At 46.2% G+C, this 25,458-nt stretch overlaps 1 protein-coding gene across 1 annotated transcript in view; it reads left to right on the top strand.

Annotated features, from left to right (window-relative positions):
* GALNT14 (polypeptide N-acetylgalactosaminyltransferase 14) overlaps positions 1-25,458 on the top strand; it is a 250,683-nt gene that overhangs the window by 193,664 nt on the left and 31,561 nt on the right. Inside the window, exons 5-6 of the mRNA XM_081854181.1 lie at positions 1,628-1,693; positions 9,750-9,871. Of these exons, the coding sequence (XP_081710307.1) occupies positions 1,628-1,693; positions 9,750-9,871 (188 nt within the window). The remainder of the gene's footprint in view (positions 1-1,627; positions 1,694-9,749; positions 9,872-25,458) is intronic.

Raw genomic sequence — 25,458 nt, 5'->3', positions numbered from 1 at the left:
AAAAACATTCGCAAACTGGAGCCAATTTGTTCGGCAACTAAGGCATTCGACTACCAAGGTACCACTGTATAGCAGAATTAAAAAGCTTGGAAGCTCAAGCTTCCTGGAGATACTCAGTTCCACCACCTATTCTATCTTATTCACGCATTGCTTAAAAAGGAAAACACACACATACAAACACACACACATAGACAGGAGTCCAAATGCTTAAGAAAAAAAAGGTTCCTTATTTGAAATTATGTCATCCTCACAAGGATGGCTTGTGTGGTGTAGTGGTTAAGAGCAGTAGTCTCGTAATCTGGGGAACCGGGTTCGCGTCTCCGCTCCTCCACATGCAGCTGCTGGGTGACCTTGGGCCAGTCACACTTCTTTGAAGTCTCTCAGCCCCACGCACCTCACAGAGTGTTTGTTGTGGGGGAGGAAGGGAAAGGAGAATGTTAGCCGCTTTGAGACTCCTGAAGGGGAGTGAAAGGCGGGATATCAAATCCAAACTCTGCTTCTTCTCTTCTACATGACTGGAGCTACCAGGCCCAGCCCACCCATGAAGACGGTCTCAACTGAAGCCAGTGTCTCAGTTGAAGCACCCACAGACACCCTACTGGCCTTCCATCTCCACCACTGTTGGAAAAGCAGCATTGGTGCTGATTTTCAGTGAGATCTCACAAGATTTCAGCAAGATCTCCCCAGAAGCTGGCAAGATCTTGTCAGGATTGGCCAGCGCTGCTTGTCCATCACCAGTGGAGGCAGGGCGGCCAGCACAGCGGCACGACAGGGCAGCACTTCCTGTTTCACCAAAATGGGATGTGTCATCCCTTGGAGCAACCTTCATGGCATCCTCATGCAAAGAAAAGGGGGGTGAGTGAGCAGGAGGAAGGAGCAGAGCTTAAGTTTTTAGTGGGAAACCACCAAGTGTATTTTGCCTGACTATTTCTTAGTCTCAAGCTTGCCCTCTACTAACTGGAAGCATACAAGGCTGCTTATACCCAACATTTGCCTGTTCCCCCTTTCAATATTTTACTTTAGTCCCCCCGCCCTGGGAAAGTTCTTGCAGGTGCCTAGGGGCAGATACTCTCCCATGATGTAATTTCCTGTGTTCCTGCAGCCAATGGGCCAATTGGTCATTTTCACCTGTGTCACATTGTTAAATTCCTTAATAGGTAAAGGTAAAGGGACCCCTGACCATTAGGTCCAGTCGTTGCCGACTCTGGGGTTGTGGCGCTCATCTCACTTTACTGGCCAAGGGAGCCAGCATACAGCTTCCGGGTCATGTGGCCAGCATGACTAAGCCGCTTCTGGCGAACCAGAGCAGCGCACGGAAATGCCGTTTACCTTCCTGCCGGAGCGGTACCTATTTATCTACTTGCACTTTGATGTGCTTTCGAACTGCTAGGTTGGCAGGAGCAGGGACCGAGCAACGGGAGCTCACCCCATCACGGGGATTCAAACCGCTGACCTTCTGATCGGCAAGTCCTAGGCAAGTCCTAGGCTCTGTGGTTTAACCCACAGCACCACCCGCGTCCCACTCACCTGCTATTCTTTTGCCCTGAAAGTCTGTGAAAGTAAAATAAATAAATAAATAAATAAATAATTTTGAAAATGGGATGGATCTCTTCTTGTGTTTCCAAAGCGGATGACTGCCGTTTGCTGATCAAGCTACCCAAGGTGAAATGTTTGCGCAACAGAAGAAGAGAAGGTAAGAAATCAGTGGCCCAGCTGCAGATGGTGAAGGGCAAAATGAATGACATTTTTTTAGGGTGGGGGCAGGGGCTGTCTTTTGGTGTTGTGTTTGTAGCATACTTTGCCGATATGCCCCTTTATAATTTACTTACATGACTTAATTTATAACTTACATTATAGTTTGCATTATAACCATGCCTGATGCTGCACTCTGAACAGCTTGAAAGTCTGTGCTCATACAGATTGATGCAATAGCAAGCCATCAATGACTGATGTGGCAGAAACATGGCGGCAACCACTAGGCCACACAGCTCCTACTGAAATTTTGACTTCATTTTCGCTGATTTTGTTTTGCAAATGATATAACGATTTCATTCCATTCGTTATTTTTGCAAATAGGCAAACAAAGTAAATGCTAGAAGATCAAACTATAAAAATACACTCAGTTGAGGCAACATTCACGTACATCAGTGCAAAGGTTGTAAACTCAAATGTAAATTAGTTACATCATATGGCATTGTAGTCAATGGCCATGTTTCTGAGATCAAACCCAAGCGTAACAATATATAGTTGTACCTTGGCTCTCAAATGGATTATTTGCCGAACATTTTGGTTCCCGAACGATCGAAAACCGGAAGTGAATATTTCTGTTTTGGAACTTTTTTGGGAAGCCAAACGTCCAATGCATCTTCCGCAGCTTCCGATTGGCTGCAGGAAGCTGCGCTTTGGTTTCCGAACGTTTTGAAAGTCGAACGGACTTCTGGAATGGATTCCGTTCAACTTCCAAGGTACGACTGTATCTAATATCGTCCTAATAATGTTAAACAGGTCAGTGTAGATCCAGCCAGTGCCATCATATGATCGGATAGCCCATCCCCAGCTAAGATCCTTATTCTTAGTTTTGGACCAGCTGCAGTTTCCAGTCCAAAGCTAGCCCCACGTACAACACATTGCAATGGTCTAAACAATAGGTTCCCTAGCATGCATAAGTATGGCAAGGCAATCACCATTCAGGTAGGGTTGACAGCCTATCAGGAGGCTACATGCTGGCATTACATTCCATGGCCTAGTATATAACAGGAACATGGGTTCCAAATGCCTCTGGAATGAAAGATTCACTTAATATTCACTTAATAATCCTTCCTCCTTTCAGCCTGAGTTCTCCATCAATACATGAACAATAGTCATCTTCTCACATGGCTGTTGTGGTGATAAACAAGGGCTACAGTGAACCTTGCATTTCAGAAATGACTTCTTTGCAGAAAGTTAAATATTTTCCCCCACTTGCTATGATTATGGGCTTGTTCACATGTCACAGAAAACCACAGTTAAAATAAGCTTTGGTTTATTACAAATGTGCAGTGCTGCTGCTGCTGAAATTGAAAGTGCTTTACTCCTGCTGCTACTGCTGCTCCCAGGAAACAAACCATGGTCTAGCTTAGCATGATGTCTAATCTTGGTTTCTTTGGAGAGCAATAAACACGAGCCCAAGCTAAACCATGGTTTGTCTCTTGGCAGTGCGGCAGCAACGGAAGTGGGGGAAGAGTGAAGCACCTGAAATTTCAGCGCCATCCACTGCAGTCACATAAACCATCATTTATTTTAACTATGGTTTAATGTGACATGCAAAGCAGGTCTGTAACTATTCTGGTTTGGGCCCATTAAATCTTGGTTACCGCTCGGACAACCTCTCTGAACCAGTTGGAAAGTCGCACTTCGCTACAATACTAATTTGGAAAATTGAACAGAGCCCACTGAAGGATATAAATGCTGTCCCATTAAAGCTTGCCTTGAATTAAATAATCAATAAACACTCAATTGTGTATGTGTAATGCTTATTTATTTTTATGGCAGCAGTTTAAAATCATAAGTAACCAGCAAACAGGGCCCCGTACAACAAGAATCAGCCTCAATTGTGGTTAATTATTAAGCGGAAACTTCACAGCAGCAGAAAGGCTCGCCCTCTCCCAGGTTGAGCGAATGTAAACTGAGGCACAGAGCAATGCCAACCATGAGGATCTCCCCATGAATCAGTGGAATATTTGGAGCAGTAAAATTCATGTCAATTCTATGTGCAACTTCCCTGTTTTGAGGACCTGGAACAAACGGTGCTTCCCCCGGTCTCCTCCCATAAGGCAATTCCCATGGGGAATATGATCAAGTGCCCTCTACAGACAGAGCATGGGTGACTTGTCCCTATTACCTGGGCTGAATACCTTGTTAGACTGCAGAAAGTTAGAAAAGCAAGGTGACCATTAGTTGTTTATGTCAGATAATAGAAAGTCATACCCTATACCACACTGGAGGAGAAACAGCTCTACCTTGGTATGTATATGAGCTTTCCAAAGCTACCACTTAGTAGCTATCCGATTCTATCCAGGGCTGTGCTAAATTTTATATGGCATGAAAAGGGGCTTTTACATGGTTTGAAATGTACTCTGAAAAACATGTCCATAAAGCACACAGCCAGCCACCACCAGCACTCGGTTTTCTCCTGTTTGCTGCCCCTTTTGGCACCTGCTTTAGTCATGTGCCTTTTTTAAGAACATGGATTCTTCAGTCTTGTGTTCCAGCTAATCAGAAATCACGGTGAGATGACCTCATGTGTCATGCAGCCAATTGGATTTGCTTATGACTGTGATAACAGCCATGAAGCCAACCCAGAGTGAGGGCAATGTTTCCTGTCTTCACTCTGAATGGGTGAACAGTTCCACCCTGTTCTGCAGCCTCTCCTCTTCTGTGGAAGAGACAAAGTCCTAATCATGTCCTTAGAGCCCATACCTCTCATGGGATTTATTCATTTTTTTGTCCCTGCGTTTATAAGTTACTTGCTTTTGCTTTCATAAAGGCTTTTGATGTCTCTGCTCTTGGTCAGGCAGAGGGTGGGCGTTTGGAAGTTATAGCCCATCATCATTACATTGACTGAAACCATAGCCTGTATTATTCTTTTCATTCAGTACTGATTCACCTCATTCAAAGGCTTTCAAATATTTTGTTCTAATTGGAGCTTTGAACTAGGCTTTTAAATTGTGCTTGATTCCTGTATGTTAGGAGTCAGTGTTGGCTGAAACCTACATTTGATAGGGAGACTGTCTTAATTGCAGGCTTTAATCTAGTTTTAATTAGAAGCATTGTGGGACCACCCCTTCCCATCTTCTCCCTCTTCCTTCCAACCTTTTAAAAACAGCACAGAGGCAGATAGAGGCAGATATTTGAATGCACTACTAAGAGTAGGAAAGCTGGCAGATCCATTTATTTCCTTCCTGCCCACTTGTCTTCTGGACAAGAAGTTTGAATCACACCTTGTCCAGAAGACAAGTGGGCAGGAAGGAAATAAATAGGCTGTACCCCTAAATGATCTGATTTGCCCCATCCCATCAATTTCCTCCCAGACAAACCAAACTGGAAGGGAGGCCACCTATCAGAACTCCTGTTTTTCTGGTGGAATTGGATTTGTTGCATAAGTGTCTTTCGCGTATCACCAGGAAACCTGTAAGGAGTCATTGCAACACCAATGTGGAGTCTCAGCATGGCTCCTCCCATGTGATTTGAATCAGGCCCAAGAGGCTCCCATGAATAGGTTATCTTAGGGTGCCCATGTACTCTATTTTGCAGATTAGAGACCTTTCTTTGAAGAGTTCTCAGGGACAGCCCACTATTTGAAAAAAAAAAAAGGTCAAGTTCGAGCCAGGTCTGAAGATAAAGAACCATGGCAACATCTCAGTTTCAGTCAGTGGTAGAGCAACAGCTTTTGCATGCAGAAAATCCTGGTTTTAACCCCTGTATCTCCAGGTAGAAACTCTGGAGTGCTATTGCCACTTTCCACAGGCAATACTGAACTACAGGGAGCAATGTTCTGGCTCTGTGTAAGACAGTTTCCTATGTTCCTAAGAGACAGCAAGGACCTTAAAATTGCCCATCAGCACTTAGCACTTGGACAGCAAACTGAGCAGGCCCTCAGGTCACCAGATCAGAGTCTTTCCCGCTGTGGTGAGATTTCTTTTATTTCTCTTTAAATTATACTAATCATTTCTGAGTATGCATCTATACGCATACATTAGCTCATGCAAATATTGTGCAAATCCTCTTTTGACCTCTTTTTTTGGTTGATGCATCAGTGACCACCTTTGGTGATCTCCCCTTGCCCCGTCCTGTTCTCTTCCATTGTGCTTTTGTAGAGCCCAGATGGGTAGGAGGACATGAGTTTTAATGAGATGACTCATCTTTTTCTCACAGGTACAAATGTGGTCTTCTCTTCACCCCTTTCCATCCTTCCTTCCCCATTTCAGCTAGTACAATGGTGAGGCAGCTGCTCTGATTGCTGAAAGGCCTGATTGCTGCTACAAATTGCTGCCAGGCATCTCATGACAGAGATGGTTTATTTTAAGGTGACTTTTAAAAAAAAGTAATTGTGTTATTAGTTAAGGGAAACTTAACACTGTAATAATTGGCTTTAATTTGCAAATTAATCAGCCCAAGAGTTAAATGAATTTTCTATTTAAGGAAAACTTTTAATCTGTTGACATTCCTAGTTTTCACGCAGCATTTATTACTTTGCCTACCTGAAATTTCTATTACTGCTGCTGAAAATTCATTTTCGTAGGTTAGTGTACTGTGAAATCAACATTCACCAGTAACCAAATTCTGCCAATCTGGTCTACTTCCCATCAGGGGAAACTGAATGGAACATGACTAAAACCTACCCAACACTGCCCCTTACAGACCATTTGGTGGTTTCATCATCAATACACATGTGACACCTTCGATCCTTGCACCACCCTCTATTCTTGGCTCTCTCTAGATATTACAACTGGATCATTAACGTGTTGACTTGGCAGCGTGAAACAAATCACACTTTACATTTTGAACTTGGGTATGAAAAGGTGCCCACATTTAAATAGCAAAATACACAAATGGAATTGTCGATTGTGTGTGGTTACCATGGATTTGAATTGTTAGTTTTCCCTGCAGGAAACAGAAATGTCAGTCAGGAAAGAATTAAGTCCACAGTTCCATGTTTATTGTAGGAAAAAAACAACTGGTTATATAAATGCGCTTGAGCATGAGATGTAAATGTGTTGTTGTGTGGTACTTTATTGTATCTGATAATTGATGTAAGAACAGAACATGAGCCTGCTGGATCAGGCCAGTAGCCCAACTCGTCCAGCTTCCTGTTCTCACAGTGGCCAACCAGATGCCTATAGGTTTTTCCTGTACTATTATCTTTTTTTATAAATGTGTTTGGATTCCAGTGCTCAATATGTTAAAAACCTTCAATAATTTATATATATATATATATAGAGAGAGAGAGAGAGAAACAATTTCTGAGGAAACTAATCCTCCAGCTCTAGGTTGGGATCTACTTGGAAGCTGATTCCAACAGCCTCTTCAATCATTATTCAGACTGGCTGTGTGGCTGAAGCAACTGGTCCACCCATAATTCATTCAATGTGGCGCCACGATTTTGTAGTGGATCTGGACTTGGACTGAGGAATCTTTGAGTTCAATACCTGCTCAGACATGGAGACTTCTTAATGGCCTTGGGCCAAGTCACCACTTAACCTACCTCACAGGGTAGTTGTAAGGATAAGAACTCATGGACTCAGGTTCCTGGACCAGCGTGCAATTAGCTGAGCTGAAAAGTTGGCATGCGAGTGACTGCTCTGCTGTGCCAGGATACTTGAGTGCAGATTCACAAGGCCTACTAAACATGCTATATGTTATATGAATAGGTTCCAGTTCTCACGAGATTGGCGACTAGGCATTCAAATTGGCTCTAGGGAGTGTACGTTAGTTAAGATGTTCAAAAGGGGGTCAGAGCTTAAAATAGACCCGCCCCACCCCCTCTCATGTTTAAAGGGATTGCTCTATTAATACATCCAGGGAGTCTCAGCTGCAGCTTATTAGCCAGAAAATTAGAATAGGCAAAACAATGCCCGGGGTCTTCCTTTTAAAGCTGTTTGTTCTAACGAAACAGACGAGATGGGCTCAGGCGGCCTCTCTGGGATTTTTAAAAATACGTTTAATTAAATTGTATTTTAAAGATTAAGTAGATACATATAGAGGATGAATATTGCCACAGCAGGCTCTAGGGGCTATTACTGGAAACCTCTCTATGCACTCTCCCTCCAAAATCATAGTCTAAATTAATGCTTTCTAACCTTGGTTTTCAGAAATAATAAATACAAGTGAATCAGATGTGGGCTATGTAGATATTTGTAATTCTGCATTCTACGACAACTAGGTGGTTTGTTTGTTTTAAAAGTCAGATTCTGGCTGAGTTATACTACACAGTAAATTAGAAGTGCAATCCTATGTATGTTTAAAAGGAAGTATGTCCTACTGTATTCAACGGATATTACTTCTATGGAAGGATGGCTGCTTTGTCATAAATGTTCTGAGATACCAGCTTCCAGTGCACTAATAGCACCTTCTGCTGCAATGTTGTTCTAATGCTGATAGTTGTGCCTTGCTCCACATTCACAGATGAATCCAGGGGGGTAAGGATGAAACAACTGCCTGCAATTCCTTAACAAGGCTTCTAGTCCACAGCAACAATGTAGAGTACCAGAACAGAACACTACTGGGAATTTTGGGAATATCATAGTAGAATGTGAGGTTTCAGAACCAGAGAATCCAGTATGAATTATTGTATTGTGATTGTATGAGCACTCATTTTAGCTGATTTAGCAATTAAATTCCAATATGTTCATGTATTAGCAATTAGAACTCAAAAATCGTTCCCTTTTGAGAAACTGGGGGAATTATAATAAAATGCGTAATTACGTTGACCAAAGTTGTCACTCCCTGTTAGAAGGAAAGGTCACCCCCCATTTCCCTTTTACAGTGACACACTGGTTTCAGAAAAGCCCTTAACTCTCATTCCAACTGATTATAATTTGTCCATACCAATTAAAATTTCTCCCCAGTGATTAATCCATTTAACCCATAGATGATTATTCTACCGATTCATATCTGTGTCACTGCCGCCCTGTTCTTCCGGCTTCTGCCATATGGTGCCAGCTGGCTCCACAGAGGACTTTGGAGGGTTGGACTAGACCGTTGGATCCCTTCCAACTCTACAATTCCATGACTTCAGCTATCAGTAAATGGAGAACAAGGCTGCTATGCCCCATAAACATGTTGCCCAACTCTTTGAGAAGCGATTACAGGCTGGGTAGAGCATCACACATTTTGCTTTCTGCTTCCTCTTTGAAGAAAACTGATGCTGCCTCATGCTGCTGCTGTACTCATGTCTTACTTGCAGGCTTCCTGTAGGTCATCTGGTTGGCCACTATGAGACCAGGATGATGGAATAGATAGGCCTTTGGTCTGATGCAGCAGGGATCTTCTTGCACTATCGTGGTTCCCCTTAAAAACCACCAGAGGCGTCACTCAGGAAGAAATCCCCACATTTGTTTCCAGTGTTGTTTTAGGTGACATTTGGTTGGCAGCCTTTGGTGCAGTAGGTGGCCATCGTCCTTCAGAACTAACCGAAAATGTCCGTGTAGCTATCCTCAGTTCCTCCCCCAGCAACAACCAAAAGAATTGTGTGAATTAGCCACAAATCATTCCTTTTCAACCAGCTCTTTCATTTTTGGAGCTTGCAAAACAAAAAGGGGTTGTCATATGTCTCTAGAAGAAAAAAGTGCTGGGCGCATAAGACGATCATGACCTCTCCTGATTAGATGGGGCTGAGCATGAATGTGGTAGAAGGAGCGGATGTGCATGGGGAGAAGAGTGCTTTGGTGGAGGCTGCTCTCTTAGGCCAAATGGGGCCCTGCCCTGCAAAAACCACTCTCCCCTCAGCTATCCCCACCTGCCTATCTTGTTACTTATAGGAATTGGCACTGGCTATTGACTTCTTCCTCCTTGGCCTCTGCATTGCCATGGTAGACCCCAGCGGGGAGGCTCTCCCCAACATAGTCTCTGGCGCCACCTACTGTTGGCTCCTCTACCTCCCCGCCCAATGGGCACTAGCCACCACTGCTTATGTGTGCATGTCTGGCTAGCAGCTAATTTCTTGCTTAGGGCTCTCAGACCGGCACTTGAGTTTGTGTGCATCTCGACAGGTTTGATCCGGTCCCGCATTCGAGGAGCAGATGTGGCACAGGCAGGCGTTCTGACCTTTCTAGACAGTCACTGTGAGGTGAACAAGGACTGGCTGCTGCCTCTTTTACAAAGGATCAAAGAGGTAAGTGTTCCTGAGCAGCTTGGCAGGACTCAACTTTGGTCAGAAGTAGCAGTGGGCCTCAACTCTGCTTACATCCAGCTTTTAGACCGGGGAGCCACTGGTGGAGAAAAAAAGCTATGGTGGGAGGTGGCTTTGAAATCCGAGCAATACAGTATTTTTATTTTTTTTAAGTATACCCCACCTCTGGGCTTCAAAGTGGTTTACAAAGATTAAAACATGTGAAACGCCAAATTTAGAACAAACATTAAAACACAGAAAAATATATTGTTAATTGCATTTATGCTACAAGGGCCTCCTGAAACAAAGCCATGTTTAACTTGACAGCTGAAACTTGGCAAGGATACTGCCTGCCTTATTTCTAGTGGGAGGGGGTTCCCTAGTGTTCTGTCCACTTCGTTGAAGGCATGGCTCTGCGGTGACTTGAGTCTGGTCCATGGGAGACTACTAATAGCACTCCCACAGATTATCTTAGCGATGGACCCAGGACATACGAGCTGAGGCGGTCCTTAAGGAATCCTGGGCGTCCGTTGTCCAGGGCTTTGTACTCCAGTACAAGAACCCTGAACCTGGCCTAGCAGTGGATGGGAAGCCATCTTTTAACACTGGGACTGCGCCTTAGCAGTAGTCTGTTCCCATTACCAGCATTCTGCACTAGTTGAAGCTTCCAGGCCATCCCTAAAGGCAGCCCCAAACAGAGCATTTTGCAGTAATCCAGCCTTGAGGTAGAAATAAGCTCAACACTAGGATCATAGGAAGTTGCCTTAAACCAAGTCAGACTATCCATCCACCTCTGCCCGCCTATAGCTCACTATGGGTCTTAGGCAAAGGAAATGCTACTCAACCCTTTTCTTTGGAGAGAATGGGGACCAAACCTGGGACCTTCTTCAGCCAGACAGGTCCTCCGCCACTGAGCTTAACATATGTCCAGATTCCCGATTCCTGGACTGGTATGTGGACTCAGATTCCAAAGCATCACAAGGGATCAAACAGCTATACACTTATCCAGGAAAAAAATAATCCAAACCCAGCTATGTCAGGGGAAAAACAACCCTGTAGTTATTTTCTAAGACATTTTGGAATCTGCTCTGTAGATGTCCAATAACTTTTCCTCCTGTGGGTGTGTTTCTGATGCCTTGGCAATAAATGTGCTCAGGTCCACTTCAAAATGATGACTGAGCAGAACTGATACCCTGTCCCAGCGATTTAGTGAGTGATGTGTGTCAGATGAGGCCCAGAAGTGAAGGCCCATACTGCAGAACAAGCGAAGAAGGGGCCGTCCCGTGTGTATGCAAATTCAGTCAGCAGAGCCCCTGGGCTCCTGTCAGGGTTGCTGAGTGGTACACAGGGAATAGGCAGGCATGGCTCCAGCCAAGTTTTTAATTAGGCCTATGTTCAATTCCCAGTACTGAATGATTTAGGGGAGTGATGGCTCTTTGAATAGGGGCTGAATTTAATTTCATGCAAATTAAGCTTTAATAAATTGATTTAATGGGAATTAAATCCTGCTGGTTTTTTCACAGCAGACAATGGCGTTCTCTTTCTGGTAAAGACGGGAACATGAGATTAAAGCTCCAATATTGTCCTTCTCAGAGAGATAAAGGCATTGTGGTTGTGTCCTCGTAGCCTCCTCATGCGGACAGGGAACCTCTCGGCATCTCTCTCTGACAATGTATCTTGCTGCTTCGATGGGCTTCCTTTGCCTCTCTTGATTGGATAGTGCCATCTGTAAAATGGGAGCAATAAAGGTTGCTCTGAATAAGTGTACGCAAGAAGCTGTACTCAGAAATGACACTGAAATGTTTGCTCAGTTTTACCAGTTAGCCATGGGCAAAAGGATGGGGAGCCGGTGGTCCTGATGTTGCAGAACTGATATATGGCTGCCATCATCAGTGGTCATTGAATTGGTGGGTGCTGGAGTTAAACAATATCAGGAAGGACACACATTTCCCATCACTGCCGTAGTAGCACATTGTGAAATGTTGCTTCCTTCACCCAAGTATATCCTAACCAATAAAAGCAGGTATTCAAAGATTACTGTATTTACGTGTATCTAATGCAACATCAAATCTAAAGCACACCTCAATTTTCAAAACCCTGCAACCAAAAAAAAGTATTTGCTACGTCAGCAGTGTTTCTCAAGCTTGCAATCAAATCTAATGCGCCATCAAATCTAATGCACATTCTAATTTTCACAATGATTTGACCAAAAAAGTGCGTGTGACATTCGTGTAAATATGGCAAGTACAGTAAATAAGTTATCATGAAAAGTATTTCCTTTTCAGGGTCTTCCACCCTTCAGAATACCTCCCATTTGTTAGCTTCAATCTATTACTTAGTATAATTTTTGCAGTATATGAAGCAAAACTATGTGTTTTTAAACATCACCCAGCAGTCCTGTGCAGTAAACTAGTGACTTCTCCAGAGGCATCCAGGAAGCTGATCAGTGATTTAAACCCAGTACCATCCTTGCTCAAACATAAGACTTGGTCCTCTTCACCACAGGAGGAATGTTCATCCTATGGCATCTTGCGACAAGGCATTAATTATTTTGTCAGCACTGCTTTATGTGTCCACAGTTCTTATTTCCTGATGCTGAGCATGTTTTACTGGGGAGCAAATCCCACTGATGTCCTCTGAACTTTCTTCTGAGGTGTGTGTTTCGGAAATGGTGCACAAGCAAAGTTTGCTCTGCTTTGAGCGTGGCCCCTTTAACCTCCTTCGCTCCCCTTTTTGCACCCACCCGCTCACTCGCCCTCTTCCGAATCTCTCTATTAGAGTGGTTGACGGCGCCTTTCCTGCATGAGATGTTTGATGATTCGCAGCCAGCAGGATGGCAGCTCAAGCTGTATTTCCCTTGCAGCATTGGGAGAATGTAGCTCATGCTCAGAGCTGATGTGATGGATGAATGTGGATGCCATATGCAGCAGCGCTGTAGGAATTTCATTACATGGTTGCAGTGGCAGCGGCAGCGGCGGGGCCTGAATGAAGCATAAAAGCAAAACATCACCTCTGTTAACTTTTCTTATTTGTAATTTCTCTTTTTCTTTTCATTTCCCTCCCATTTTTTTTAAAAAAACAAAACCCACACAATCAAAATTGAAGCTTGCATGAATGTTTGAAAGAGGGGCCAGCTCAGTGGTTTCTTGTGCTCTTAGCGGCTTGCATTTCAATGAGGAACCTGCTTTGTAGTGTCACAGATTCCACACACGCATCCCCAAAAAGTGGTACAGGATTTGCAGGAGAATGAGTGCAAAAGTAAGCAATCTCAAGGTCCAGAGCACAGAACGCCTGACTCGTATAGGCAAAGAGAAAGGGAGTCTGAGGCAAACACGGAGCCTTTAAAAAAAACCAGCCAGTCAGCTTGATGCGTGGTTGTGAAGTGAAAAAAAGCCAGGCATGCGTGCCTCTCATACAGCAGTTATATTGCTATGCGCTATCCCAATTTCCCAGCAGTGAGAGACTCCAGAAGTTCCAAGCACTCTTCCCCAGGGTCCAGTTTCCTTCGAACGAAAGCCAGTGGAGACTTTAAAGATATATGGTTTTATTTACACATACACAACCTGTGCATAGGATGAAGAGGCTCACAGCTTTCCCACCCCTTGCTTCCTCGTTAGGTGTACAGGGGAGCCTCAAGTCCAGCACAGAGCAAACATGTCTCTGTGTCCCCAGCTTCCAGCATCAGCCCAATTCACACACACAAATGGCACATATGCCCAGCACTGCTTGGCCTGCTCTTCTCCGTCCTAGGATGACGTGGCACTCAGCCAGATTGCAACCTAGGTCATTTTATTTGAGGTGCTGAGCGCTTAAGTGGCCATTATCTTACAAAGAAACTTGCCTGGCCAGTTTAGCAGCCTCTTCGACTAGATTCCAACCCTTACTAGATGCAGCCTTGGCCCCCTTGAAACTCATAACACTGTTATCAGGGCTGGTCTCAGTCCAAGGATGATGTGGCCTCCAGCCAGATGGTGGAAGTGGGGTACCTCGGTGTCAGGGAACTGCCATCGGAGAGACAGGTAGTGGACAGGCTACAGGAGAATAGGAGAGAATCTGCAGTAGAAGAGGGAACCAGCAGGGGGAGTGCAGGAGTCACAGCGGAGGGGAGGCTCTGGGATGCTTCCAGTGAGAGTAGTGGAGAGGTAACGGGACCCCCGTTGGGAACGCCCACCCTTCGCCGGAAACTGTCACGCAGAGAGTCTCGAAAGCGCATGTCTGTCAAAGAGCTTTTATGTTGGCGTAAATTCCGTAGACGCCCACTGTCAGATTCTACCAGCGACTGACGGAGTCATGCTTTGGGGGCTCCGTTAGTGCATCGGTTTGGATGACCAGCCAAACCCCAGAGGGATCAAGCTTTTACGCACAAGCAGCACACTATCCCACCACAGCAATCTGACAGTCTTTGAAAGCAGCTTGTGCAAGCAGAAGGCATCATGAGCGAACCATCCGGAACCGGAGGAGCAGGAGCGGGAGCTGGCGCAGATCCAAGCCTGGAACAAAGGTACAGGGCGTTGGAGGTCCAGCTGGCACTGCAAACGGCGAGGCTCGAGGAGAGGAGGGCTCAAGATGCAGATAAGGGGAAGACCACCCCACTTGCCAGACGGGTGCCTGGACTGGTGCAGAAATTTGGGGGGGATCCCCGGAACTATCAAGCCTTTAGGACAGAGATGCAATATGCACTCAATCTACTGTTTGATGACTTCCCCGACGAGAACTCTAGAGTGGCGTACGTGATTGGCCATCTAGAGGGAGGGGCGAGGGACTGGGTTCGGCCCCTGATGGCAGCCAATAATGAAATCTTAAAGGACACAATGAAGTTTTTCCGCGCCATGGACTTGATGTTTTCCAGCGAGATCGAGCAGGGAGTGGTGCGCAGGCAGTTAATGGCGTGTAAACAGGGGAGCCGATCTGTACGTGAGTACTGGACTGAGTTCACCATGCTGATTCATAGACTTGGGTGGGACCTTGCTAGTGAACCTATTCAAATGCTGTTTGAAGAAGGTCTCTCTCCGGCAGTGAAAGATGAACTTTCCCGGGCGCCTAGGGCGGAGTCTATGGATCAGCTGACTAAATCAGCGCTGTCCATTGGGGCACGCCAGGAAGCTAGAGCTATGGAAAAGCGGGAAGGAAAGGGGGAACGTTGGAAGGACTTCCGCATTCCAGAGATTCCGGAGCAGCCTTTCCCGCCAGCAGAGCCGATGGAACTTGGAACAGCGCGCGCGCGCGCAGTTTCAAACACCAGTGAAGGGCGGAAGAAGGAGGGAAAGAGCGGCAAGAGATGCTATCTCTGCCAGCAGCCAGGTCACTTTGCCAGAGTCTGTCCGCAAAGGAAGGAATGGCAAGGGATGGCGGGAACTGTTGGGGGGAAGGAGGAAGAAGAAATCACGGAGCCAGTAAAAGCCAACGCCTGGTTGCCAACATCAGGGCACAGCAGCCAGGCCAGGGAGTAATGAATGTGCCCACGCCGGAACCTCCAAGACCAGCGCTTGTGATAGAGGTGTTGCTGGAACTGGCAAACGGACACCCACTGAAGATAAAGGCGCTATTGGATTCAGGTAGCTCATGTAATTTCATGAGCAAAGAGTTTGCAGCTGCACACCAAATACAGACTATCCCATTGAGTAAGCCTTTGCAGGTTACCACGATTGATGGGAGGGAGCTGTTGGGAGGAGAAGTGAGCCAACAGACTGTACCAATGATAATGAGGGTGGCACGACACACCGAACTGATAGCGTTTAACGTAGCCACCTTGGGAGGAGCTCCTATTATCTTGGGTATGAGCTGGCTGGCGCTACACGATCCGCTAGTAGGCTGGCATCAGAGAGTGGTTTCCTTTGGATCAGCACATTGCCTAGAACACTGCAAGGAGGGAGAGGCTCAGGCAGGCGCCAGGGGCACTCTAGCAGGGATGGAAGTGATGGACAAAGGGAGGGTGCCACCACAATACGCTGACTTGCTTGACGTATTCAGCGAAAAAGAAGCAGATAAACTGCCCCCGCACAGACCCTTTGATTGTCAAATTACCTTACTCCCAGGAGCACAATTGCCAGTGGGCAAGCTGTATGCAATGTCAGACAGTGAGATGCAGGAGTTAAGGGAGTTCATTGACAAGAATCTCAAGCGAGGTTTCATCAGAGAGTCACGAGCGGTGGGGGGCAGCCCAGTGTTCTTTGTGGACAAAAAAAACACAGGCAAGCCCAGGCTTGTATGTGATTTCAGGGCCCTAAATGCAGTGTCAGAACCAGTGACTTTCCCTATGCCCAGAATTGATGACATTCTAACACGGGTGAGAAAAGGGAAAATTTTTACCAAGCTGGACCTTAGGGGGGCATATAACTTGATACGTGTGAGAAAGGGGGATGAGTGGAAGACCACTATGTTCACCCCCTTGGGGGCCTTTGAGTACACCGTTATGCCTTTCGGATTACAAGGGGGCTCCGCCTGTTTTCAATCATTCATGAATCACGTCCTGGGGCCACTGCTCTACAAGAACTGCGTAGCGTTCTTAGATGACGTTCTGGTGTACTCAGACAATGAGGAGCAGCATGTGCGAGATGTAAGAGAGGTACTGAGCAAGCTGCGAGAAAACCGGCTGTGGGTGAAACTGGAGAAGTGTCAGTTTCATACCAAGGAGGTGGAATTCCTGGGGTACCGGTTGTCTGACAAGGGATTGGCCATGGATCCCAGCAAGGTTCAAGCGGTACTGGAATGGAAAACACCAAAGACCAAGAAGGACGTGCAAAGGTTCCTGGGCTTCGGAAACTTCTATAGGAAGTTCATCAAAAACTTTGCCCATTTAACAGCGCCCATCACGGATTGTCTTAGTAGCAAAAAGAAATTTGTTTGGACGGGAGAAGCGCAACAAGCGTTCGAACGCTTAAAGCAGGCGTTTGCGTCGGAAGAGCAACTCTTGCACGTGGATCTACAACAACCAATGAGAGTGGAGACTGACGCGTCAGACCGAGCGGTGGGGGCCGTTCTTCTCCAGCCGGGAAAAGATACGTCTGAATGGAGACCGTGTGCATTCTTCTCGCGGAAGTTGAACAAAGCAGAGAGGAACTACACAGTGTACGACCGAGAACTGCTCGCCATTCATGAAGCATTCCGGAAATGGCGGCACTTGCTGATTGGGGCGCAGCACAAGGTTCAAGTCCGAACTGACCACAAAAATCTGGAATACTGGAGAACAGCCCGAGTGCTGAACCAGAGACAAGTGAGATGGGCCCAGGAGTTCTCCAAATTCCACTTTGAGATTCGTTACGTGCCCGGCTCCGAGAACGTGAGGGCGGACGCTCTTTCCAGGAAACCTGAGTACTTAGAGGGGGAGGGAGCGCCTGAGGCAAGGCATGTAATCCCTGAAGACCGCTGGGTGTGTGGGGCGGCATTGGTGGGGCAGAGGGAACTGATAGAGGGTACGGAGAACGATGAATACGCCCAAGAGAAACTCAGAGAGCTCCGGAGGACAGAGGAGAACACAGGGGGGTTCGAAGAAAAGAACGGGGCGTTGTATTACAAAGGGGCACTGTACATACCCGACGGGGAACTGAGGGGCAGAGTACTCAAGCAGTTGCATGACAGCCCCACAGCGGGACATTTTGGACAGCACAAAACCATGTGGTTGGTTACCAGGGAGTTTTGGTGGCCCAAGGTGAGGGAGGACGTACGGGAATATGTCAGGGGTTGCGACAGGTGCCAGCGAGCGAAAGGAGAGAGGGTGGCGCCAGCGGGGCTATTACAACCCTTACCCACGCCCGAAAGGCCATGGGAGGCAGTATCCATAGATTTTATGACGGACCTGCCAAAATCCAAAGGCAAAACAGCTGTCATGGTGGTGGTAGATCAATTAACCAAGATGTGTCATTTTATAGCTTGTTCACATGCAGTCACAGCGGAGGAAACCGCCAAGTTGTTTGTAGAACATATTTTCAAGTTGCATGGCGCCCCCTTGAGGGTGGTCAGCGACAGAGGGAAACAATTTACTTCCAGGTTCTGGAGGAAACTTATGAGCTTACTGCACGTAGAACTCAATTTCTCAACTGCCCGGCACCCAGAAACCAATGGGCAAGCGGAAAGGGCAAATGGGGTTTTACAACAATACCTGAGGTGTTATGTAAAAGACAGAGAAAATGATTGGGTGGATAAGTTACCTCTAGCAGAATTTGCCTACAACAACGCGGAGAACGTGTCCACAGGGATGAGTCCCTTCCTGGCAAATTATGGGTGTCACCCCCGGGCATTCCCAGGAGAGGGAGGGGAGAGGTGGAGCGTGCCGGCGGCGGAATATTTTTTTGAAGAGATGGAGGCGATCCACCGTCAGCTTCAACTTAACTTAGAGAAAGCCAAGGAAGAATATAAGAAGCAAGCAGACAGAAATAGGAGGGAAGGTGAAACTATAAGGGTGGGGGACCGGGTGTGGTTGTCCACCCAAGGGCTACCGTTCAAGGGCGGGAGTAAGAAATTGAGGCCCAAAAGATTGGGACCCTTTGAGGTCATACAGCAGGTCAACCCAGTGGCATTCAAACTCAGGCTGCCCAGTCACATGAAATTACACCCAGTATTTCACAGGTCATTACTGTCGCCGTACCGAGAGGGACGCGAGTGGGGGGAGCGTGAGAGAGAGGCCACCCAAACGCCCGTGATAGAAGAGAGAGAGCGCGACATGAACGTGGCAGGAATCATTGATTCCAGGTGGAAGGGGAATCAGGTGGAATATCTGGTAGAATGGGAGGGGGAAGCAGAGTCGGAAAACACTTGGGTACCAGCAGAGGTAGTCAATGACGAGGTTTTAATAGAAACATTTCATCAGCGTTTCCCAAGAAAACCGCAACCCGTGGCTCGATTTAGAAGGGAACACTTTGGGACCACCGATGAGGAAGGAGAGTTTGAAGGGTTCCCAGAGTCAGGGGTGGGTGAAGAAGCCGACTCCGACGAAGAAGAGGAAGACGGGGAGAGAGACGGTACGCCGTGGCTGGAAGTGTTAGAATCCTCGGACGACGAGGAGAGTTCCTTCAGGGGCTTTCCGCCCTCACCGCCAGTGGGAGAGGAGGCGGGAGGGGGTGAAGGGGGCCCTGGGGGGGAGGTGGATGTCAGGGAACTGCCATCGGAGAGACAGGTAGTGGACAGGCTACAGGAGAATAGGAGAGAATCTGCAGTAGAAGAGGGAACCAGCAGGGGGAGTGCAGGAGTCACAGCGGAGGGGAGGCTCTGGGATGCTTCCAGTGAGAGTAGTGGAGAGGTAACGGGACCCCCGTTGGGAACGCCCACCCTTCGCCGGAAACTGTCACGCAGAGAGTCTCGAAAGCGCATGTCTGTCAAAGAGCTTTTATGTTGGCGTAAATTCCGTAGACGCCCACTGTCAGATTCTACCAGCGACTGACGGAGTCATGCTTTGGGGGCTCCGTTAGTGCATCGGTTTGGATGACCAGCCAAACCCCAGAGGGATCAAGCTTTTACGCACAAGCAGCACACTATCCCACCACACTCGGGTTAAGAACTTAATTCGTTCTGGAGGTCCGTTCTTAACCTGAAACTGTTCTTAACCTGAAGCACCACTTTGGCTAATGGGGCCTCCTGCTGCCACCGTACGATTTCTGTTCTCATCCTGAAGCAAAGTTCTTAACCCGAGGTACTATTTCTGGGTTAGCAGAGTCTGTAACCTGAAGCATCTGTAACCCGAGGTGTCTGTAACCCAAGGTACCACTGTACCTTCCTCTCTTTCCTGAAGAGCACATCACTTAGTTAATAGCTTTTGCAACCCAGCTCATTTTATTTGAGATGCTGAGCGCTTTAATTTCATTTCCAGTGTGGACTGGATGGGATAAACAGAGGGACCATTGTGTAAGGAGATCAAGGGGCCATATGCCTCAGATGTACATTTGTAGCCTTTCAAAACTACTTTGTTCCACTTTGCCTTTTTTCGGGTTGTTGAGTAAATGTTGATGGGACAGATGAACGGTTGTGTGCATGTAAAATAGATGTTTCTTTTCTTTTCCTACACCCACATTTCCCACCTTAAAGGTGGGGAAGTCTCACACCTGCGCTATCTTACTTCCAAGCGAAAATTACACCCTGTCTTTTTTTCTCTTTTTTTTGCCAGTGTCAAACTGTGTTTGTTCAACTGTATTAAATGTTAATGCTGCCACCTTCAGCCTGGTGCTGGAAAGGCGACTCATTTTTGCCTGCCACGCTCTTCTTCCTCCCATTCCAAAGATTAATGGTCTTCTCTTAATTTGTGGCTTGCAGGAAACAGTCCATTTCGGCTTAATAAACTTCTGCGCTTCAAAGAGATCGAGAACCCAGAATGCATCTGAATCAGCAACTGCCCCCCCGCCCCCCCGCAACCTGCATCATGTCACTTTCCATTTTTCATTCAGCAAAACATCTGTTTAGCCAGATTTCTAACGCATGGCAAGCGTCCAAGAAGCAAAGTGTACTCGTGTCTTTGTGTGTGTAAGCAGGGGAGGGTGTAATGGAATAGTAAATTAACGCTGGGCATCAAACCCCAAAGACACTTTAAAAGAAAAGTGTCTCTCGGGCAAAGTACACATGACAGATACATATTTCTCTGATGGATACGCGAGGTGACAGGGTCTCCTTGAGGTTTTGTTGATGCTTGGATTGCCTGGCTGCATCTGCATAGAGCTCTGCTGTTCGTGGAGCTGAATCCCGTATGGGAGAAGCTTGCAGCCTCCGTTTAGGACCTGGTAGAAGGGGTCCTGTTCAGTGAAGTGCAAGTATTCATTCATTTACTCATTCGTTGCACTTATATCCCGCTTTTCCATCCAAGGAGGTCAAAGGGGCATGAATGGGTTACTCCCCTCCGCATCCCATTCTCACAACAACCCTGTGAAGGTAGGTTAGACTGAGAGAGAGAGAGATAGAGAGTGACTGGCCCAAGTTTAGCCAGTGAGCTTGTGGTCCAAGTGGAGAATCGAACCTTGGTCATCCAGGCCCTACTCTAACCACTACAAAATCCGTCACTTTTGGTTTCTTTCCACATTTCACTTCAGTTTGCTCTTAAAAAAAGAAAAGTTCCTCACAATAGCTTGCCAGCCTTTTGAATGCACATACACACATTTTTGTATGCAATTTTTCCTAATATACACATTTTCCCCTAATACAATGCATTTTATGTTATCTTCACTAATATTTGCATTTTTAAGCACACTTTCACCTAACATACACCTTTTTCAGATGGAGAACTACACCACTACATTCAGAACCCTGCAAATTTTGCAGGATAGGTTTGTTTTGGATAGCAAACAACAACAACAACAATTTTTTATTATTTATACCCCGCCCATCTGGCTGGGTTTCCCCAGCCACTCTGGGCAGCTTCCGACAAAATATTAAAATACAATAATTAATCAAATACTAAAAGCTTCCCTAAACGTATTGTTTGGGGAAGCGAGAATCATGATGAACCGAAACGATTTTCTCCCATGGCTGTGTCTCAGCACTCCACTTCTACAGAGACCTTATTTTATGCAATTTGGCAGCAGCAATGGGAACACAGGAGACCTCAGGAAAGGTGCCAATGTTATCCCCTTCCCCAGCATCTCTCTTGGCCTCTCAGCCATTAATAAAGGAACCAGGTGCCACCATCCACCTCATGTATGGAAGGAGAGGCCTCAGTCCCTTGTGACAGTTACTTCTGGTGCTGGATGCTGCAGCTAGGGGCGGATGTCAGGACTCAAGTCCTTCAGCCCAAGAGGGCTCAAAATAACCACCCAGAAATGAATAGATAATGGAGGCAGAAGCGGCACTTGGGAGCACATTTGTTTGTGGAAATGAGTGGCTTTGACTAAATGAATTTGTGCCAGATAAAGGGGATGTCCATTATTTGTAACTGGGAGAGCATTACAAAGCAGAAGTGTTAGCTTGCAGGGGATTTCCACTTTGTTTAGCGCAGGTACGGATTTGTGCCTCTGCATGCTGTCTTGTTTTTACTTGGAGAGCTGATGTGTCTACCATTACCAATTTGTTTTAGCCAAATAACTTTCCCCTAAAATGTAATTACAAGGCCCAAGGCGTTTTTACAGAAGGAATCAATCTTCATCACCTGAAAACAGGCTTTTGTTAATGTCATGGTAATGAGCCAATGGATGGCGATGTTCCACTATCCAACACACACACACACACACACACACACACACACACACACACCCCACTCCTGTTTTTCCTGTTTGAAGAGAGATGCTGGGGGGTGGAACATGAAACTATATAGTTTTGCATGTATCCAGCTTGAAGGAAAGATGCTAAGCAACCTCTTCTTTCTTCATTACTTCCTCTTCTCTGCCATCAGCTATCTGAGTGTTGTTGCTCCAGCATTGATGACTATTATCTGGGGCAATCACAAGCCTGTAAAGCTAGATAATACTTGAGCATTTGGGGGCCTTTTTGTTGGTAGATTAGAACCAGGCAACGTTGCAAAAGAGAATCAAGGAGATTAGTTGTGCTGCCCTTTCCTTCACAGCGGAACAACTTCTTGTGCACCTTTTCTCTGGGGGTGATTACTGTTTGGCAATGGCTGAAGTGGCAGCTGAATGGATTTCAGGAAATCTAAGGCCAGATCTATATAGATTGGGAAGCCCTTATCAGTGTAGGACTTGAACTTCTATCTCCTCCAACCTTTCTCCTCGGAGAGAACCTCAAGCACGTTAGTTGCTGTTGGTTCCTTGAAGGATATCACAGCCACAGACTGAGCAGCAGAGAACATAAGGAGCTGCTTTACTCCAAGTCAGACTATTAGCCTGTCTAGCTCTGACTGGCAGCAACTCTCCATGGCATCAGACAGGGAGTTTTCCCAGTCCCTCCCTGGGGTTGCCTAAGATTGAACCTGGGACCGTCTTCATGGAAAGAGGATGCACTGCCACTGAGCTACAGCCCTTCTCCATATGCATCGTTAAATATATCTTATATATACTGGCCCATGAATATCATTAACATACCAGTGGTGCAGTGGAAGGGTTGTGACTCTGTGCAGGGCTGTCTTCAGCCCCACGGTACAAAGAGCCCCCCCCCCGGTTCCTCAGTCCCAGGCATGCAGGAGGGCGGAGCCGGCCGGCCACCTCAGCGTCTCACTGGCTTGGTTGTCCCCAAACTCATGGCACAGAGCCGCCTGCAGCAGAAGAGCCTGCTGTGGCACTCCAGCCAATGGGCAGGCTCTTCCCCGGACTCAACTCTCCAGCCCTAGACTCTTGGCCTGGCGCCCGGGTGCCCTGCACCCCTAACGCCTATGGGTAAAGATGGCCCTGACTCCGTGGTACAGCACCTGCATTGCATGGGTCAATTCCTGGCCTCTCTTGGTGGGACTCTCTCTTCTGTATGGATCAGGCTCTGTGTATATGCAGGAGAAGAAGAATGAGAATACAGTGGTACCTTGGTTCTCGAACTTAATCTGTTCTGGGAGTCGGACGTCCGGCATCTGAAAAATGTTCACAAACCAGAACACTTATGGGTTTGTGGTGTTCGGGAACCGATTTGTCTGGCAGCCAAGCCGTTTGAGTACCAAGTACCACTCTGCCTTTGACTTCTCCAGGGTATTGAGAGAGAGCGCTGGTTTTTTAAAATATATAAGTGATTCAGGAGAGTCGGTACTGTCTCTACACATCCAATAATTCTTACCCGAACACCAACTGGGAAGCTTTTACCTAAACAGCCCAGATCCCACAGTAAAAGTTGCCTGTAAACATTGCTATCAGCTCGAGCCAAGATTTGGAATAAAATATATATACTGTTCCTCTTTTCCTCTCTGCTTTTTATACAACACTGGTAGTAGAAGATATCTTTCACAACCCGTTTTGGATTTATTTCCTTCCTTCCTTGATTATACTTTCTTCGGTTATCTTTTATTCCTGCTATAATGGGCTTGCTATAAAGACTCAACCTTATCTTCTAATATATGTTAAAATTATTCGAATTAATTGTCAGAGAATAAATATAGTTGTAGGAGAATAACTCCTGCTGTAGGGGAATTAATTTTAAGAGAATAACTTTTTTATGGTAATTAGAGTTATTTAAACTTTAAAAGATTGTGTGGGTTAGCTGTAGGTTAGTTTTATACTGGGGGTGGGGAGAGTTTATGAAGAAAACATAAGGCACTTCCAGCCTCAGGCTGAAGCTATTTGCTGCCTTCTTATGTGATCTATATAATCTTTGCATCTATTTTAGCCCCATGATTCTACCACCACCACAGCAGAGCCCATAAATTACAACAAAATGCTCAGAGAGTAGATATTATAGACATTCAAGATCCTTTCAGTCTTATGTATTAATCACAATATTTCAGTAGTTCCCAAACATCCCCCCTCCAAGAACTACTTGAAAATTACCAAGAACTTGCTGGCCAACCACTTAATGACTTTTCTATCTTAGCCATTGTAGTTCCATAGAATTCAAATTGTACATGCAATAGGACAGAATATAAGAAATCACAAAGCAATAGGAATACAATTTAAAATGAATATGGGTGTTTCATGCTATGGATGTGCCATCTCCCATCGTCAACCACAGATCCGCAGACATGCTGTGGCTCACCCAAATGAAGCTCATGGGCTACCAGTGGTCCACAGTCCAGTTTGGGAATAAATTCAATGCCTTCCTCTTTGATCTTGCTGTGTTTTAATCCCAAGTGAGTATCAGAATAGAGTGGTGAGACTCTAGGTTAACCTAGATTCTAGGTTAAACCCCAGGCACCATAATACTGGTGGTAGTAGAAGGTAAAGGTGAAGACCTCTTTCTGAGATCCTGGAGAGCAATTGCCAGCCGGAATACCTGATGCTAAACTAAATGGACCAGTCGCTAGTATAAGGCAGCTTCCTACTTTCCTTTCAGTTTGCACTGTTTAATTGAGGCATTCCTGGGCTCAAGCCTTCTTCGAAATTAGGTTTTCGTCTCTCTTCATAGAATCATAGAATCATAGAATTGGAAGAGACCACAAGGGCCATCGAGTCCAACCCCCTGCCAAGCAGGAAACACCATCAGAGCACTCCTGACATATGGTTGTCAAGCCTCTGCTTAAAGACCTCCAAAGAAGGAGACTCCACCACACTCCTTGGCAGCAAATTCCACTGTCAAACAGCTCTTACTGTCAGGAAGTTCTTCCTAATGTTTAGGTGGAATCTTTTTTCTTGTAGTTTGGAACCATTGCTCCGTGTCCGCTTCTCTGGAGCAGCAGAAAACAACCTTTCTCCCTCCTCTATGTGACATCCTTTTATATATTTGAACATGGCTATCATATCACCCCTTAACCTCCTCTTCTCCAGGCTAAACATGCCCAGCTCCCTTAGCCGTTCCTCATAAGGCATCGTTTCCAGGCCTTTGACCATTTTGGTTGCCCTCCTCTGGACACGTTCCAGTTTGTCAGTGTCCTTCTTGAACTGTGGTGCCCAGAACTGGACACAGTACTCCAGGTGAGGTCTGACCAGAGCAGAATACAGTGGCACTATTACTTCCCTTGATCTAGATGCTATACTCCTATTGATGCAGCCCAGAATTGCATTGGCTTTTTTAGCTGCCGCGTCACACTGTTGGCTCATGTCAAGTTTGCGGTCAACCAAGACTCCTAGATCCTTTTCACATGTACTGCT

This window comes from Podarcis erhardii, assembly GCF_964252035.2.
Source record: "Podarcis erhardii genome assembly, chromosome: 3".
Taxonomy (NCBI): domain Eukaryota; kingdom Metazoa; phylum Chordata; class Lepidosauria; order Squamata; family Lacertidae; genus Podarcis; species Podarcis erhardii.
Note: the sequence above shows the minus strand (reverse complement) of the source record. Positions and strands in the feature narration are given on the sequence as shown.